Here is a 16,635-nt window from a genome sequence, read left to right as displayed (position 1 = left end):
ACACACACACAAGTGCACGCTGACACACACACGAAGAGGCCTCACACAGTTGATCTACTTCAGTAATACGCCACCAGACACAGAAACTGTGAAAAGCAGAAGTGGACAGTCACTGTGGAGGGAATCCGTGTCATAGTGGACCCGATGAACCGGGAGACAGAGTGGATGTGACGGTGTTCTGCCGCCATCTGGTGGCACAAGATGATAGCATGGTCATGATGACATGTTCTGTGCATCTACTTTAACTCTTCTTCTGCATCATCTGCATGTCAAATTCACCAGTTCACACAATAATTCAACTGAACCAGATTTTTTAGTTTTCTGCCTTTATGTGTACGTAAGACGGTTTGGAGTTTTTCTGAACATCCTGAACATTTTTGTCTGTAGTGTTTTTGTTGAGCAGCTTGGGACTGCTTTTGCTGTGGTTTGTAGTGGTTTCATCTTGTTATGGTTTTGTTGCCTTGCCCGGCCTGGTCTTGTACTGTAGTTGGATTGTTCTTTGTCGCCATTTGAATTTGATTTTATGGTCAGTGTCACTGTCAGTGGTAGTGTTTGCTTTTCTTTGTAGCCGGTTTGTGGTCATTTAGTGCAATCTTGTGGTCAGTCTGTGAATCTGTGTGGTCATGTAACATCTTTATGGTCTATTTCCTTTTTAAGTTTTTTTGTCATTTTGTTCTGTTACTGCTTTGTGTTGGTTTACAAGTCTTTTATTTGGACATGTGGTAACTCATGGTAGTTTGTGTGTGTGTCATTATTCAATTGATTTTGCAACTTCAAACAAAGACCATGATAACTTAGGGCAATAATTTAGAGCCACAGTGGCTCAGTGGAAGAGCAGGAAGTCCAACAACCGGAAGGTTGTTGTGTGTCCTTGGGCAAGGCACTTTACCTGCATTGCCTCCAGTGCACTCACTGATGTCTGGCACTACTTGCTGGCAGCCTTAAGCAATTTCCCTTCTGGGGTTATTAAAATATATATATTAAAAAAAAAACTAGTGGATCAACCATTTTTCCATCATCCTAACAGTGGTTCACAGATATCAGACATTTCCAGCTGAATGTTTGGAAAAAGACATCTAATAAAACATATATCCACTGATGGTGCAGCATCGCGTCAGAGATGCAGAGCTGGAACAACACTATAAATAATGTACAATACCGCAAGAGAGGAGGATTTGAAACAAAAGCAAAGGGAAAAGGATGTTAAAAGGTTAAACACAGATTCCAGTGACAGAGTCAATAGCGAACACAAGTCTGATTTTATTCTGTGGGAATCTTTAGTCTCTTACCATCTAACTTCTTGGTGCAATATGACAGACAGCTACTCAGTACAGCAGTGCCTACAGTTATTAATATATCCATGTATACAAGCAAAAATAAACAATGTTAAAAAGATAAATATTAGTCTCAGTGTAAAGCACAGCAGTTCTTTTTGACTTGCAGCAGTAGAACTGTATTGCATCAGCCTCATATAAATATGCTGAACCTCACACTCTTCCTAAGCAGTTACACACATGCTGGTTTAAGACTCTCTGCGATCAGAGCCCGTCTACGCAGCTCCACACAGACAGAAAGTGCAATTCAAAGAAAACAACACTAAACATCCAGATCAACAGGGACACACAAGGTGCATGGCAGGACAGCTGAGTGTGTGTGTGTGATGTACATGTTTGATAATAGCTGGAGTACACTGAGGTTAGGTTACAGTTCATGGTGCCATAGACAGGAATGGAGAGGACTGACAGTGAGGGACGTGACAGACAGGAAGTGAACACAGCATGAGGCCAAACACAGACGGCTGTTCACATTGGTACTGGAGCTCTTTTACAACACATGGAGAGATGTCTCGTGGAATTTCAGCCTCACACACACTGACTGGAATTTTGCTAGCTGCCGTACTACAGTGCGAGCTTTCACATGGCTACGGAGGCGTCCGACTCTTTAGGTCGGTTGTGTACGACATGCTCCAGCTGCCCGGAGTCAGAGACATCGTAGCTGGTCTTGTATTTGGCCAAAATCTTCATCAAGGGACGCAGCTTCAGCCACCACTGCTCCCTGGGAATCCTGTGACTGTAGACAGAGAAAGAATTATTTACATTATTGACATTATCCTTAGTTTTTGATTGGATTTGTTTTCTATTTTGTCTTGAAACTTCTTTCCTTGCATTGTTTTATGTTCTATAAAAACTCCAGATAACTATTTAAACAGTTTGGTTTCCTGTATCTCAATGTATCTGTCTGCTTGTGTTAGCTTAGCGTAGTTTACTTCCTGTTTCGTGTCACAGTCAGTTTCTGCGTATTTCTTGGTTCTAGTTTTACTTTCTGTGATTTTCCCTCCATTGTGATTGCTTGCTCCCCTGTTTCCCCTCAGTTTGTTTTGTCTCTAGTTTGTTTAGGTTGTTTCATTTTGTGTGTGTGTGTGTGTTTTTGGAGTGTGTGCAAACAGTTTATTTTGGAATGTTTAATGGAGTTGAGAGTAGATGTAACTTTAAGGATAGATTTGGACAGAACTGTCATTGCGATGAATGCATGCATTTTAAATACAGTAGTTTTGGGATTCCAAGGGTTAAACAATAGGTCTTGGGTCAAGCTCCATAACTGATGGGACCTACATTTTCCACAAAACAACTGCACTGTGTGTAGCTTCTTGCTCTTTAACTGATCACATTTCACGCTCTTCCCTGGTTGTGCTGCAAACCTTCTCAGACACAGCAGATGTTGTACACGTGTTTTCAAAGGCCTCTCCCTGCAAAGACCTGAAAACCGCGTGTGTCCCCTTTTTAGTCAGTGTGATACGTACACAAAGTCGCTCTCCTCTTTGAGCTGTACAACAGGCTGGAAGACCAGAGCCCTGCGTCGCATCCCCAGCAGACAGCAGGTGTCCTCAGAGTTGGCAAACACTCGGCCTGCAGGGAAATATCACCGCAGTCAGGGGTGGAAACAATAAGAGAGAGTAGCCTTAAAGTGCAAACGTACATCGGCAGCATGTGTGAGGGGTTTTACAGAGTGATAATTGGTGACTCTCTGTAAATAATGTATGGATCTATGGGGGATCAAATAGGTGATCATACAGGAATAATCACTACTAAAAAAAGCAACATAAAGCACCACAGACACACAAGAAAATGTGGGGCAAAGCAGGAAGAAGCGATGTGTTGCCCATGCTTTCCAGACAATTTCTAATGACTGGGAAAAGCACTGCATGGCGGCTGCTGGCAGCTGTACCTTACATGTACCTAGACCAGGCTGTGTGCGTCTATACGATATGGCAAAACAGTGGATATGACACACAGGGAGGGAACATGGAGCTAAAGATAAAGATGGAGATGGTCATGGAGCCAGCATGAAAAAAAGAATTACCTTCATCTTATGTCATCCATGTGTAAGAGAAATAGACATAAAAAACAAAGAGGAGTTTTAGCTTTAATTGTAGCTTTGTATACATGTGGTGTTGCTTTAAGACAAGATGTAGGTCAGCAGTGTTGAACATCAATCACAGGTATTATCTGTGAGAGTAAATTCCTCATTAAAATGTTGCATCAACTGGTGTAAATGATCAATAATTAATTTCCCTTGAGAGGACAAAAATACATCAAAGTGTCAGACTTTGTCAGAGTGACTCCATGACAGATCTGGTTCACAGCCACACCTCTGCAGGGAGGGAGGAGCCACTACAGGTCAGCTCGCTAACAGCATTGGAAGTGGAACATTGACCTTACCTTGTCTAAATGTCTCCACCAGCTTTTTGGAAATCCACTGCATGGCTTTGGCAGAGATCTTGGTCCCAAAGTTACGGTCAAATGGAGATGGTGCTCCTCCCTTTTAAAGAAATGAAAACATAGCCCTGTATGTCCACAGATCTACATGTTCTCCATCACCTCTCCTCAGAGATTATTAAAGCCAATGAAATTCAGACTACAACAAAGGCCGCCCATGCAGACAGATGGATATTGATCTGATACAAATATGGGAAGCTGTTAGTCTGGAGGAGATGGTCCTACCTGCTGCATGTGTCCCAGCACATTCTTCCTACAGTCAAACACTCCCCTCCCTTCTTCAGAGTACAGCTGGTAGATGAAGTCTGTTGTGTAATTTTCATTCGAGTTCTCATTCCTAAACACAAAGTAAAACACAGTGTTACTGGAGACAAGCAGAGCAGCTTAAAGAGCTTAAAACATAACATCCACCTACAGCAACAGGCTGACGTCTTTTGTTTTTTTTACCTAAGGACAAGTCCTCTTTGAATGCTTGTCTTCATTTTCTCTGTCAGATGTTCAACATTGGCCTGTGGGAAGACAGTTAACCAGTAGATGGCACTGTAGCAGCTGCATGATATTTTGGCCAAGCGCCATCTGGTGGACAGTTTTAGGGCTATATATATGTGTGTGTAAGGTAGTGTGTTACCTGCAGGTCTCTGATGTCAAACTGCTCCTCATAGATATAAGCAGCATCAGCCCCAGCAGCCAGGCCTCCTACACTGGCCAAATAGCCACAGTATCCTCCCATAGTCTCGATGATGAACACACGCCTCTTGGTCCCACTAGCTGACTGCTTGATGCGGTCACAGGTCTGACACATGCACATGAGCTCAGAAAGTCAGCATACATTCAGGATAAACACAAGCGGAAATATTTAACTGTGTGAGTGTGTCTGTGTTCCTGACTACAAGTAATGATAAGGTTGTACAGTGTATGACAGTCCATAGATTGCATGCTTACTTAGCAAAGTGCACAACAGTCAAATTTACAACAGCAGATTCACGCTGCACACAGACAGGACATATTTCTGTATTTGAACATTTATTTTGAAAGCCCAATGCTGATAATCAATGTAATATCCCATGACTCTTTAAACTCTATTGACTATTTGCACTGGGCCATTAACCCCACCCATGCCCTAACATCATGTGTCATTTCTATCCTGTTTGCATAAAGCGGTGAAAGCTGTGCCGGCGGTGGCTGGTTCCACTGCCTTACCTCCACGATGGCATTGAGGGCCGTGTCTGCCCCAATACTTAGATCTGTGCCCGGTACATTGTTACTTATGGTGGCAGGCAGCATACACATCGGGATGCAAAACTCCTCATAGGTAGCACGAGCCTCAAACAGCTGCAGCAGACTCTCAAACGCCTGAAGCGGCAGTATATAAAAAAACGCATTAGAGCCATTCAAATGGGGTGGGGGGACACTGAGAGAGGGGAATCTCGCTCAGTTTTCGTGGGAGCGTATCCTGCCATTCCAGCTCGTTCCGTGTGATAGCGGCTGTGGCTTCCCTTTGGCAGAGAGGGCGGGAGGACAGACGTGTGTGGAAACAGTAGTGAGTGAGTGAAAAGAGGACAAGACAGAAGGAAGGGAACATTAACAGTAGAAGGAAAGTGATGGAACAGAAGGAATGATGGACAGAAAGGAAGAGACAGGACAGATCTGTGCATGTGCGAGCCTGAGCAACACAATGCAGTGACACGGCAGAGGACAACCATATGGCGACCATGTCTGCTGTGGAATGCTATATGCAGGCAGGACAGGCAGCACGGATCGAGTCCACATACACAGAAGATGATGATGATGATGAAGATGGCATTATTCTGTTCATGTTGACAGTTTGTTCTGCCACACACCTCAACTACAGATGCTTAGTTTCTGTTAATTAACATCAATCCTCCATGCTAGTAACCACTCATTTAATGTTGATGACATGGGGACACACAGGCACAAACACACACTCGGGGAGAAGGACAAGCAGTGCAAACATGGCGGCCACGACACTTGTGCACCTCACAGCATGCCTCCATGTTGTCACTCACTTTACTTACCGGATCTGGAGGGGACGCTACTCTACAGCTACCTTTACCCGCCTCACAGTACAGACTCACTCAGAATTTCTTCTGTCTTTTGGTGAAGCTGACAGATGAAGAATTTTTCTCCAGACAATCCCCCCTGACAGGCTGGTAAAATGACTGAGTGAGCGTTTTCTCTCCCCTCTCTTGAATTCCTGGCTGACTTGCTATGTGAGTGTGTTCATGTGTATTTGTCTTGTGTTGCTGAGCTCATCTATTCTGGTTGCCAGACTCCCATCACTTACAGTAGTGATGGCGTTCAGAGCTGTGTCAGCGCCAATGCTGAGGTCTGAGCCCGGCACATTGTTGGAGACAGTGGCTGGTACCATGACCATGGGCACACAGAACTCCTCATATTTCCCGCGAGCCGTTAACAATTCCAGCAGTGACAGGAAGGCCTGCAGGGCAGAGCCAAGGGCTTTAGTGTCTGCAAAGGGTTTGGGAAGTTGGTTTGTTTGGTTGAGAGGTGCTACTCGCCACAAGGAGGAGAAAGACATAAGTGGAGGGTGCCAAGGGGAGGAGCCAGGTCTATCACAACGGACAGCAGTGAAACAGATGGGTACCACTCCACACACACCCTCAGAAAATACTATACATACACACATACACAGGAAAACTAAAGCCGGTGAGCATTTAAATGGGAGTGCGTGAAATGGCTGGAGATAAGCAGGTGTTCACAGTTTTCAAAACAACATATTAATTATACTTTAACTGCATTCATTTGATTATTAGCTCCTCTGTCCTCCAGGATTAATAAAGTTTTATCTTATCTTCTACCATAAAGGCATGGCTATGTACATATAGAGCATATGTGCTGACATAAAATGAGATGAGACTAATGAAAAGATCAACATTGCACTGTGTACTGCAATATGTATGCACATCCTGATCTTACGATTGAACAGTTACACTGTTCTGATTATCAAACCAATAATGCTGCTACAGTAATAAATGCTGCTTGTAAAGCATACAGCTTCTCTCATTAGCAAAAAACGATGAGCTAAAAGAGACAAAAGATTTTTAAACATACCTCAAATCCACCGATAACCAGCAGTGCATTTATATTGTGCTGTCGGATCTGATCAGCAATTTTTTCAGCATGCTTTGCTGGAAGTGTTCTGAAGAAGAAAAATAAGGTTATTATCATACTCCTGCAGCAGTGCTGCTGCTGTAGGCTCCAGCTTAGTAAGACTGAGTCCACACTTGGCATGTTTTGTTGTTGTGCATATGAACATATGTTCACTTTGCCACAAGAACTTTGGTGTGTACTGCGTCCACTTCCACCCTAACTCTGGAGGCTCTATACTGAGTCTAAACAGGTTGATACCTCATCCATCTGCCTTTTTCAACACCAAGACAAACTTACATGTATAAAACACGTCATAGGTTTACTGCTCTGGTGGGAGTGTGCTAACCTGTATGTACGCACACCTGTCTGCGTTTAATTTTGTTTAAAAGAATTTCCTGCTTTTACCTTTTAGTTCCCAATAGGGAGCCACCCTGTCCCGTCCATCCTCCAACATCAGCCCATTTAATCTCTTTAATCTGAGGAGAAGACAAATACACAATCTTAAATTAAAACAGCACTCCATCAAATATTAAATAGAAAAATATCATCCTTCTCTGACAAACTAATAATAGTATTCCAATCCTGAAAATGGTCCTATTAATATAACCTTATAGCTCCTGGGGCCTCAGTGTGAGCAGGGTTAATTTGAGTGAATGCTCTAGTATTAGACACACAGGTGTGTAGCAGCGAGTCCCCGAGTCCCTGAATTATAGAAATCCATTACTCCCCCTGGTCTAATCTTCTTAGGGTCAGTTGGCACAGTGTGATTTCAGCTGGCCAGGGCTCACACAGGATGTTTAACTAACCAGTCATACTGGAGACATTCTAATGAAGATAAATGGCTGATTTTTTTCTTTAAGTGCTGTTCTCAGAATGAGCCAACTATGGACTGAATGTCACTATGAGAAGGTCAGAGGAAACCCGTTCTACCAGTTATCGGACAAAGAAATATTCAAGTCTTAGATTACAGTTCGCACAGGTCTTCACTGAAAGCTTCTACCTTGCATTCAAACTTAACCCTTTAATATTTTATGACTAGATGACAGAAGATTTATCTGATCATTGATGATATTATCATCCTAAAACTGCCATTTGTGAACACATCCTGTCGCCCTCTTTTAGTTTATTGTGGTACTGCATCTGCTTTGGCTGAGCATGCTGGGGTGGCGGAGGCAGTGTGGGAAATTGGTTTACATTAATCTGGACAGATTATCCACTGGGCTTCCCTGATTACTCTTCAGTCAGGGAGCTAACAGTGACTGTGCACTCTGACTCTCACCCAGCTAAGCCAATTCTCTGTCTGAGGGGAAATCATGAGCAAATTTCAATAACAACATGAAGCCTCTTCATGTTGTGGCAGATTCTAGTAGCATTTAGTAGTAAATAACAAATATACAAGTGGACATACCTGTCCTTTGTATAATCCCTCAAACCCATCGTTGACAGCGAACATCTTGTGGCCCTCAGAGATGCCCACTCTGACAGCCGACCGGACGGCTGCATTCATGCCTGCCGCAGGGGCGCCGACATTCAGCACGGCCACATTAAAGTTGCTCTGAAGGCATAAAATACACAGCAACAGGTTACTGTACATCAATTAAAAAGTGAAATATAAATGTGACCTCATTACATTATAACATCTCCAGCTCTTGCTAAATAACAGGCTTTATATTGTAGGACAGTTGATCACGCTCTGCAGGGGGAATCAATAAATAGTTTCTGGTGTACTACATGCTGGAACTGCAGCGGTCATTATTACAGAAACAGGGCGAGCCAAAGCCTGAGGCGAGCGCCACAGCATGCAGTCTGCAGCGCTGCCTCTACACTTCACTGATCTTCAGTTTGAGCAGCCTCCTATGGAGCCGCAGCAGCTCCAATCAAGGTTGAGCAAGTCATACCTCAGCAGGGGACCTTGGTGTCATCTGATGTCAAACACTGAACCACCTGGGCCACATATAAAGCCGACTACAAAAATAGGTTTCCCAAGAAATAAGGATAACCCAGCAAGCAGCATTTTTACAATGAACCGCAGTGATGCCGACACAGCCAGCATGCTGAAGAATGCAGAGAAATACTCACATTACAGTTTGGCCAACTGCATATTGTCATGAAATGTTAATTCGATAAGTGAGGCTTGTTTTGCCAAGGATATCTCTGAAAGTAGCAGCTGCAGCAGCTGAGTCATTATTAGTTGGCAGAAGCTTAGGGCAGTGTAATAAAAAATTAAACATCTCAGCGGCTTGTGGAGGCTGATTTGACTCTCTAGAAGCAACCTGCTCTCTGGGCATGTTGTGCAGGAGACAGATACTGTACGTCTTAAAAAAAAAAAAAAAACTTAATTTGAAGACTTACAGTTGGCAGTTCAGACTCAGGTTTGCGATGAGCCAGCAGTTTGTATGTCTTCAGGTTGTTTTCAAAACTCCTGCAAATAAGAACAAACCAATGCAAATCATCCACAGTACATGGTAGTAATTCTTCATGTTGATGGCTGAGCGTAAACAACAGACTGTGTAGTGTTCTAAAACAGCACTGTGATCCACTTTCTCTACTACACCTGTCTACTGTAAGCAACATTAAACCAACTGCCATGTTTTCATGGAAGTCAGAGCATACCTGCCCCGAAGCTTGACTGCTTCCTCAAACCGTTTCTGGTCCATGGCCTTCTGGACCTCTTGTGTCTGAGGGGAACCAAAGTGTCTCAGTTTAATTTAAGTAGACGTATGCCATGTTTTCCCAAAGTATAAATGCACTGCAGAGCTTGTGAATGTAAATCGGCTAACACCACTGTGCAACTGAGAGTAAACATCGTCATCTGTTCTGACATAAACATCATGGAACCGTTTTGACCCGTACTGTCTGCCTTTAAAAAAATATAACAGACAACAGCAGAGAAATCCTCCCCTGAGATCTGTCAAAATCCAAACATGACAGAACAATAACAAAGCTCCTTTGTGCGTTTCTATGGAGATGGCTTCCTCTTACATCATACTGGCAGCCTGACGCCAACCCTGCCAAATGCTCCAGATGATCATTAACCAGACATAACTGCCTCTCAAACAATACGACTCTCTTGTGAACATTAGTGCCACTCCAAACCCAATTGGCTGTGCTGTTTGTCATCATTACTTAAGCTTCTTGTCCCCATTGGCTGCTCCCCTATCTCCTCAGCTTTTTGTAAATGTGTGTGTATTGATTGTGTGCTGGTCTTGGACTGGTTCCAGCACTGTAAAGCACTTACCATTTCTACACACTCCATGAGAGGCAGGCGCACTGACTGGTTCCCGCACAGAGAGACCACACAGGCCGGAGTGTTGGCCGTAGTCTCCAGAAGAGCGAGAACAGCCTCCACACCCATGCGACTAGCCTGTGTGAGCAAACACACACTTATCAGAAACTTGTGCAGATTTGTGTCTCTATTACAAGGACTAGACATTTGTTTTGTGGATCTGCTGCTCAGTGGGATGCAGCGCTTCATGTGCTGGACCATAAATCTGTTAATGTGCTTAGCCTAAAACTGGAGGACATTTCTCCTCAGACACACACACCACATAGGATTAAACCAGAAAATGTTCTGTGAAACTAGGCTGTTAATACTCCTCCCACTACTGACATGACATGGAAAGAGGGCAACGTGTGTAAAAGCTTTAAAGCAGGCCAATATGATCTGTTTTATTAGCATGTTTATTTAAAACAATAATCCACATTTTGCTACCACATGACACAGAAAAGCAGAAATTTAGATGTGTGAGAAAACAGCCACCTAACTGAGCGATCAATCGAAGAACTGGACTTACCAAGATACGGTCAAAGGCAGACGGGGTCCCTCCTCTCTGCACGTGCCCCAAGATTGTCACTCGTGTGTCAAAACCCAATTGTTTGACAACAAGCTAGTAGGATAAAATACACAAGATTTGGCAGGACATGTATAATTAGTCTTCCAATAGAAGTTGCTATTGTAAATATAAAACCATTAATCTATATGAATATTATGAATTAACAAATAAATAAAGTATGCAGTGCTAACTAATGTCTATGCCACAATACTGTAGATACAATACATAAACAGGTACTGTGCAGCACACACTGAAACACAAACACTATGTAAAAACAGAAGGGGAAACAGCAAAGCACAAGCAAGCCATTCTAATTTTTCAGTCATGTTAGCTCTTAGCTCCCAGGCAGAAAGATGCTAAATTAAACAGAAATATTCAAGTTAAAATAAACAAATCTTTACAAATAAAAATAAACAGTTAGTAGAGGGGCATCATGACATTGTGTGATAATCTGCCTGAGCTGTGTCAAAATAACAAAAAACTATGTGTAAAGCAGTACAGTGGATAAATGACGAGGTGTAAGGTTAAGTCAGGGTGTCTTACAGCAGCAGTAGTACAGTATGGTGAAAGCTCTCTTACCAAACTAGCCAGTGTGCCTGATAGAGCATTCCAGAAACACAGCAACAGAGTCAAAGCCACACCAGGGCAGCAGTACAGTAGTAGAGGTCATACAGAGGCAGTCGAAGCTGGAGCTTCTCACAAAGCTCTGTACTTACATCCTTTATAAAGTCAGTGGTAATGGGTTTGTTGTTACGATCAATGGCCCCCTCGGCTACAATTATGATATTCAGCCTTTTCATCCCTGCTCGGTTCTACAAGGAGGGCGTGGTGGAGAAACAACATGACAGAAAAACTGAGACTGTGGCTGTTACTTGGGCTTTCAGAAGCACAGGGGCCAGACAATGATGGCAGCCTGGGGCCGAGGAAGAGACTCTTTCACAATAAAAGCCTGGCTGTCTCTACAGCACGTGTTCACATGATGTAACCAGCAGTCATTGCTTTATCACTGGTTGTTGACAGTTGGCATCCTGGGCTATACAGCAAACCTGTGGCTAGCACAGTTTGTTTTGGTTTCCATCATTCAGGTCTCCGTGCTTCTGGCTTCCCCTTTCTTCACACTCGAGTACTCACATCCTTGACAAAACTAGAGGTTATAGGCTTTCCATGCCTGTCAATGGCTCCCTCTGCAACTATGATTATGTTCAGCCTTGTGCCCCTGGACCGGGTCTGAATCACAGAACATTGTTTTTTAAAGCAGGAAAAACACAAACAGAATATCTTTCCTGCTTGTAGTAACACTAAAAAAACTGAATAAGAGCAACGGTGTCAAGTTATATTAAAACATTGCACAACATGGACAGTGGTATAACATGCTTCACTAGAAAAACAAACTCTGACTATGTTACCGCAGATAGTTTCTGACACATCTTCTCCTCCCAGCCGTCCTCCGGAGGCATTTCAGGGATCAACACCCAATCTGCTCCACAAGCCAGGGCACTCACCAAGGCCAGGTAGCTAAGATAAACAAAACTCTGTGTATATAAACAGGTGATAAAGGTCTCCGTCTCCGCCTAAGGCGACAGGATTATAGGTCTGCTTTCAAATTCATGCATTCTTACCCACAGTGTCTGCCCATGACCTCCAAAACAAATGTCCTCTGGTGACTGAAAGATAAAAAGAACTTTCTCTTAAAAACAGAACTGACTTAGCAAAACATTTTAGTAATACAGGTCACAACAGATGTAACAATATGGGTGTCCCTCACCTCTGTGCCGTCGTCATAATTGCATCCACCACCTCAATGATTCTGTGCAGAGCAGAGTCAGTACCGATGGTCATGTCAGTCCCACAGAAGTCGTTATCAATAGAGCCAACCATTCCCACGATGTGGAGGGCCGAGTACTTTTGGATGGCATCAGCTTCAATCAAGCCTGACAGGATAAGGCTGAGATTATGGAACCATCTAAACGTTTATTAACACCATGGATTCAACAAAACTTAAGTGTTTTTTGAACTGCATGCAGGTGAGGCAAGTTTTTATTTTCAGCAGTGTCGTCATACCCTCAAATATGACAAAAAAAAACATAGAAGTAAAGCAATTAAAAAGTCTTGTGTTTCTCCACTACCTTGCTCCACCAGTTCCGACAGCAGCCCGCTCCACTCCTCCCTGAAGAGGTTGGCTCCTGTCAGACTGCCATCTCCTCCGATGACGCACAGATTGGTGATGCCGTGTCGCACCAGGTTGTGAGCAGCCTTCAGGCGCCCCTCGTGAGAGCGAAACTCTTTACATCGGGCACTGCCGATAACAGTCCCTCCCTGGTGATGATCCAGTGTGAGTTTTTTCAGTTTAAGTCACTTTTTACTGCTTTTCCTGGGACTTTACTGTTTTTACTCTATAACGTTGAATCTTAAAACTGAAGTTCTAGGATGAGACAGCAACTATTGTGCAGTGGTTTAATTAGATGTATGGCCTGCAGCCCATGCTCATTACTTACCACTTGGAGCATGCTGGATACACTTTCCCATGTGGCCTCCTTTATGTTCTCCCCGCCATCCACCATACCCTGATATCCCTGATAAAAAAGGAAACAAGCTTCTTAGTATATAAATACCAAAGATCAGCCGACAAACACTCTGAATAACATTAGGCTAACAGCTGGAGTGAGCAAAGGGCATCCTTTTGGTCATCACCGCTGTGAATATAAACATTTCCACCTCATGAAAAACCACAGAACAGCACAAAAAAAGTGTCAAAATAATACGGAGTATATATACTGTGATCTGCAGGAGCACGTCCACAGTACCGAGCCACCTGAGTGGGAGGGGAGGTTCACATGAGTGCGCTGGCTAATGCCACAAGTCAGTTATATAACAACACACTGAGTGAGCAGGACCAAACATGTACACAGATGTGCTGGGATCACAGGATGAGCAAGCAAAGCACAGCCCTTCCCAAAGCTCCCCCAACATCTGCTACATGAAAATAAACATCTCTGTATACATGCAGAGCGGTTGTTTTCTTACTTTAGGCCCACTATTATACGATCACATTAATTACATATCGGGACTGCAGGGATAAATATGAGAGTCTGAGCTCACCTCGTGAATGAAATATACTTTTGCACCCACATATAAGCCCATTCGAACCACAGCACGGACAGCTGCATTCATCCCTGAAAGGAAAGGTTTAAAAATAAGCACCACAAAGCAAATTTTGTATTACACAACACAGTAGAGATGAGCAGGGTAAAACCTAATCTGTAGTGAGAGAATTCACAAATGTTTCAGCTGTAGGAAGTCCTTGTAACATTTAGATTTGTATGGCTGTCCCATAGTTTAAGCTGCATGGATATTATTTCATCTGCAGCTGCAAAACATTAATATTCTCTGAGCATTTCTGTGACTTCAGTGTGGGAGTTGATACCGTCTGTCTGCAGCTTTATCACTGCCATTTTTGGACAAAAAGTTTTCCAGCTCCTCCTACAACCTCTCAGTTAGTCCAAGTGAACCCAATACCCAGGAAGACATTGCTCTGCGACTTGAATGCCAATGATAGGTTAGCTGAAGGTTTTACACGCTGCTGGCTGAAAGGAACTTGGCTGACTTGGAAAGATCTAAACAACAGAAGAAGAAAGGACAGCGTTTCCTTTCTTTGCACAAGTTCAGCTGTAATGCCTATCCAACAGTGCTGTTACTAAGCAACAAAAAGGCCATTAGGGCAGTATGAGAGACAGCGATGAAAGAAATGGATAAAAGAGAGGAAGACTTCGAAAATAAGCCTGGGTATCTGCTTTCATCCATATGGAGCCAACAACAAAAGCCATAATTATTAGAAAGTGACCAACAATGCTGCTTATTGTTGCATCTGTGACTTGTTGCCTTGTTATGTAACTACATGCAAATGAACAGCCAGCTTCAACTGGAATCAAGGCAAGGACATGATGTTCCTTATCAAAACAGATTAATCCGAACTTTGACCATCTTGTTCTGCATGACTGACACTTTCTCCTGCAGAATGAGAGAAAGGACCAAGCCAAGGCTACACAATGGCCTCTGACACCGGCGTTCAGCTCCTGTCATGCATGGCACAGACTCATTGGGGGCCAGCTCCATGTGTTTTCTCAGGGTCTTTTATATGTGTCACGAATCAGAATTTTAGCACCATCCAGTAAAGGCTGATCTACAGTAGTTATGTCGCAGCTTAAGCTCAAGTTTCCACTCTTATAGCAATACCTGTGCTTGTTTTGTTTTGTTTTTTCATGCATCAAAGGCCATGTTTGACTCTAACTCTGCATTCATCTTATCATGGTTACAGGCTGCTTATTGACAGTAAGCAGCGAGTTAGGTAAGACATCATCATGGTCAAATATTTTAAAAAAAGAATACTAATCACTGGCATTTCTAATACAAATCATTACATTCTTCCTTCATAATGTGTATCTGAGCTCAATGTATGTGTGTCACATACTTTATACCGATAAGCTAAGCAATGCAGAGTGTTTTAAATCAACAAAACATTCAGACTCCATTCAAATGCAGCGGTTTTTGTTGTAAGTGGTGCGTTTAAGTGCCTTATTTCAATTCGCCGGTGAGCACATGACCAGGGTTTCCTCTCTGACGCAGCAGGGATGTATGCTGCTCATCACGTACACAGGATACTGGCATCCCTGCGCTGACCCACACACACACTGCTAACCTAAAACCTCCAGACTCTAATCTCTGTGATGAACAAACACACTTAGGAGTGTTTAAATCTCGTATGTAGGGTATGTTGTGTCCACCTAGTCGCGTTGTTAGCGCCCTGCTTCACTTTTACCGGCTTCTTTATCTATTTTAATTAGACTAAATCATAATTATATGCTAATATCAGTACAGTGTCATAATAAATGTTGTTATTGTGGGCAGAAAAAACCCGGAACGACTCGACTTTGGCTTCTCTCTGAGCTGCTATATAAAATGCCACCAAATCGATGACAGGAGGATGATGCTGTTAGCGAGTTAGCAGGATGTTAGCATAGCTAGCTAACAGGCGAGCTTCCTGTATGATAATTATACATGTACATATTCCCTGTTACACGTCTGCTTTCTGCGTTTCAGGGTTTAATACACAAATAAAAGCCTCGTTCCTCCACAGATAGCCAGGCGGCAGATAGGAGAAGACGTGTATTTTCGCCCTCTGCGGGCCTCTGCATATTGATACAGCCGGTACATGAAGTGGACACTTTACCTTGAGCATCCCCTCCGCTGGTCAGGACTGCGATGGCTTTCCCCGCTCCTGACAGGTTCTCAAAAAATATCTTCTTACTGTCCGGCTGCGCCATTATCACAGCAGTTTAATATGAAACCCAATCGAATAGGACAAAAACAAAACAGCAGGAAAAGTCCCAAACTGTGCTGAAATGATGAAGGGCAACACTCGTCCGCCCCCTCTACCTCTATGACGCCCGCTATGCTCTTCTCCCTGTTCCGCATCTAGTCGGTGATTTGCATGGACCAAGCGTGAGTTCAATTGACAAGTCAGCGGGCCAATCAGAGCTCGGCTCCCCATAGAACTTTTTTTTATTTTAACCAATTGGAAGAAACTTGGCTCATATGTGGGCGGGTCAACCAACAGGCCACGCCTGTGTGGATCAATTCTTTATTATAGAGGTCTAAACCACCGTTATAATGATAATAATGATAATAATGATAATAATAATAATAATAATAAAGGTCTCATAATACACAAAAATAATATTATGTCACATATTTGATATAACAGTATCTTATATTTTTTTTTTTTGGATTATTGCTTCTTTAAAATATTTTTCTGTATATTTGTTATTTGCTAAACCACATATTATTGGTTTTTATGTCTTTAACTTTCTTTTTTATAAAGTTTCTCCTGTATTCTTTCA

General features: G+C 43.0%; 1 protein-coding gene across 12 annotated transcripts; it reads right to left on the bottom strand.

Annotated features, from left to right (window-relative positions):
• Positions 1 to 1,240: 1,240 nt before the first annotated feature.
• pfkpa (phosphofructokinase, platelet a) lies at positions 1,241 to 16,206 on the bottom strand. 12 transcript variants are annotated; one of them, XM_028432680.1, is made up of 24 exons: positions 15,966 to 16,206; positions 13,838 to 13,911; positions 13,234 to 13,311; positions 12,865 to 13,054; positions 12,504 to 12,669; positions 12,358 to 12,402; positions 12,145 to 12,253; positions 11,870 to 11,965; positions 11,455 to 11,550; positions 10,700 to 10,792; positions 10,144 to 10,269; positions 9,519 to 9,583; positions 9,258 to 9,327; positions 8,314 to 8,460; positions 7,311 to 7,381; positions 6,867 to 6,954; positions 6,082 to 6,234; positions 4,405 to 4,569; positions 4,224 to 4,285; positions 4,002 to 4,113; positions 3,720 to 3,819; positions 3,361 to 3,366; positions 2,801 to 2,906; positions 1,241 to 2,070 (listed from the first exon to the last, which is right to left on the bottom strand). In XM_028432680.1, the coding sequence occupies exons 1-24, from the start codon at positions 16,057 to 16,059 to the stop codon at positions 1,914 to 1,916; spliced, it is 2,469 nt and encodes an 822-aa protein (XP_028288481.1). In that variant the 5' UTR covers positions 16,060 to 16,206; the 3' UTR covers positions 1,241 to 1,913. The 12 variants fall into 12 exon arrangements, with proteins under 12 accessions (XP_028288481.1, XP_028288480.1, XP_028288483.1 ...); XM_028432679.1 differs by lacking the exon at positions 6,082 to 6,234 and adding an exon at positions 4,977 to 5,129; XM_028432682.1 differs by lacking the exon at positions 3,361 to 3,366.
• Positions 16,207 to 16,635: the final 429 nt, after the last annotated feature.

The sequence above is a fragment of the Parambassis ranga genome, chromosome 20 (genome assembly GCF_900634625.1).
Source record: "Parambassis ranga chromosome 20, fParRan2.1, whole genome shotgun sequence".
Taxonomy (NCBI): domain Eukaryota; kingdom Metazoa; phylum Chordata; class Actinopteri; family Ambassidae; genus Parambassis; species Parambassis ranga.
This window is presented reverse-complemented; position numbering and strand designations above follow the sequence as displayed.

What these genes read in the sequence shown, in the direction of transcription:
- pfkpa (XM_028432680.1), bottom strand. Translation starts at nt 16,059, where the DNA reads ATGGCGCAGCCGGACAGTAAGAAGATATTTTTTGAGAACCTGTCAGGA. An exon ending in ATTATGACGACGGCACAGAG is followed by an intron (nt 12,403 to 12,503) that starts GTGAGGGACACC and finishes TTTATCTTTCAG; the next exon opens with TCACCAGAGGACATTTGTTT. An exon ending in GCAGTCAAGCTTCGGGGCAG is followed by an intron (nt 9,328 to 9,518) that starts GTATGCTCTGAC and finishes TCTTATTTGCAG; the next exon opens with GAGTTTTGAAAACAACCTGA.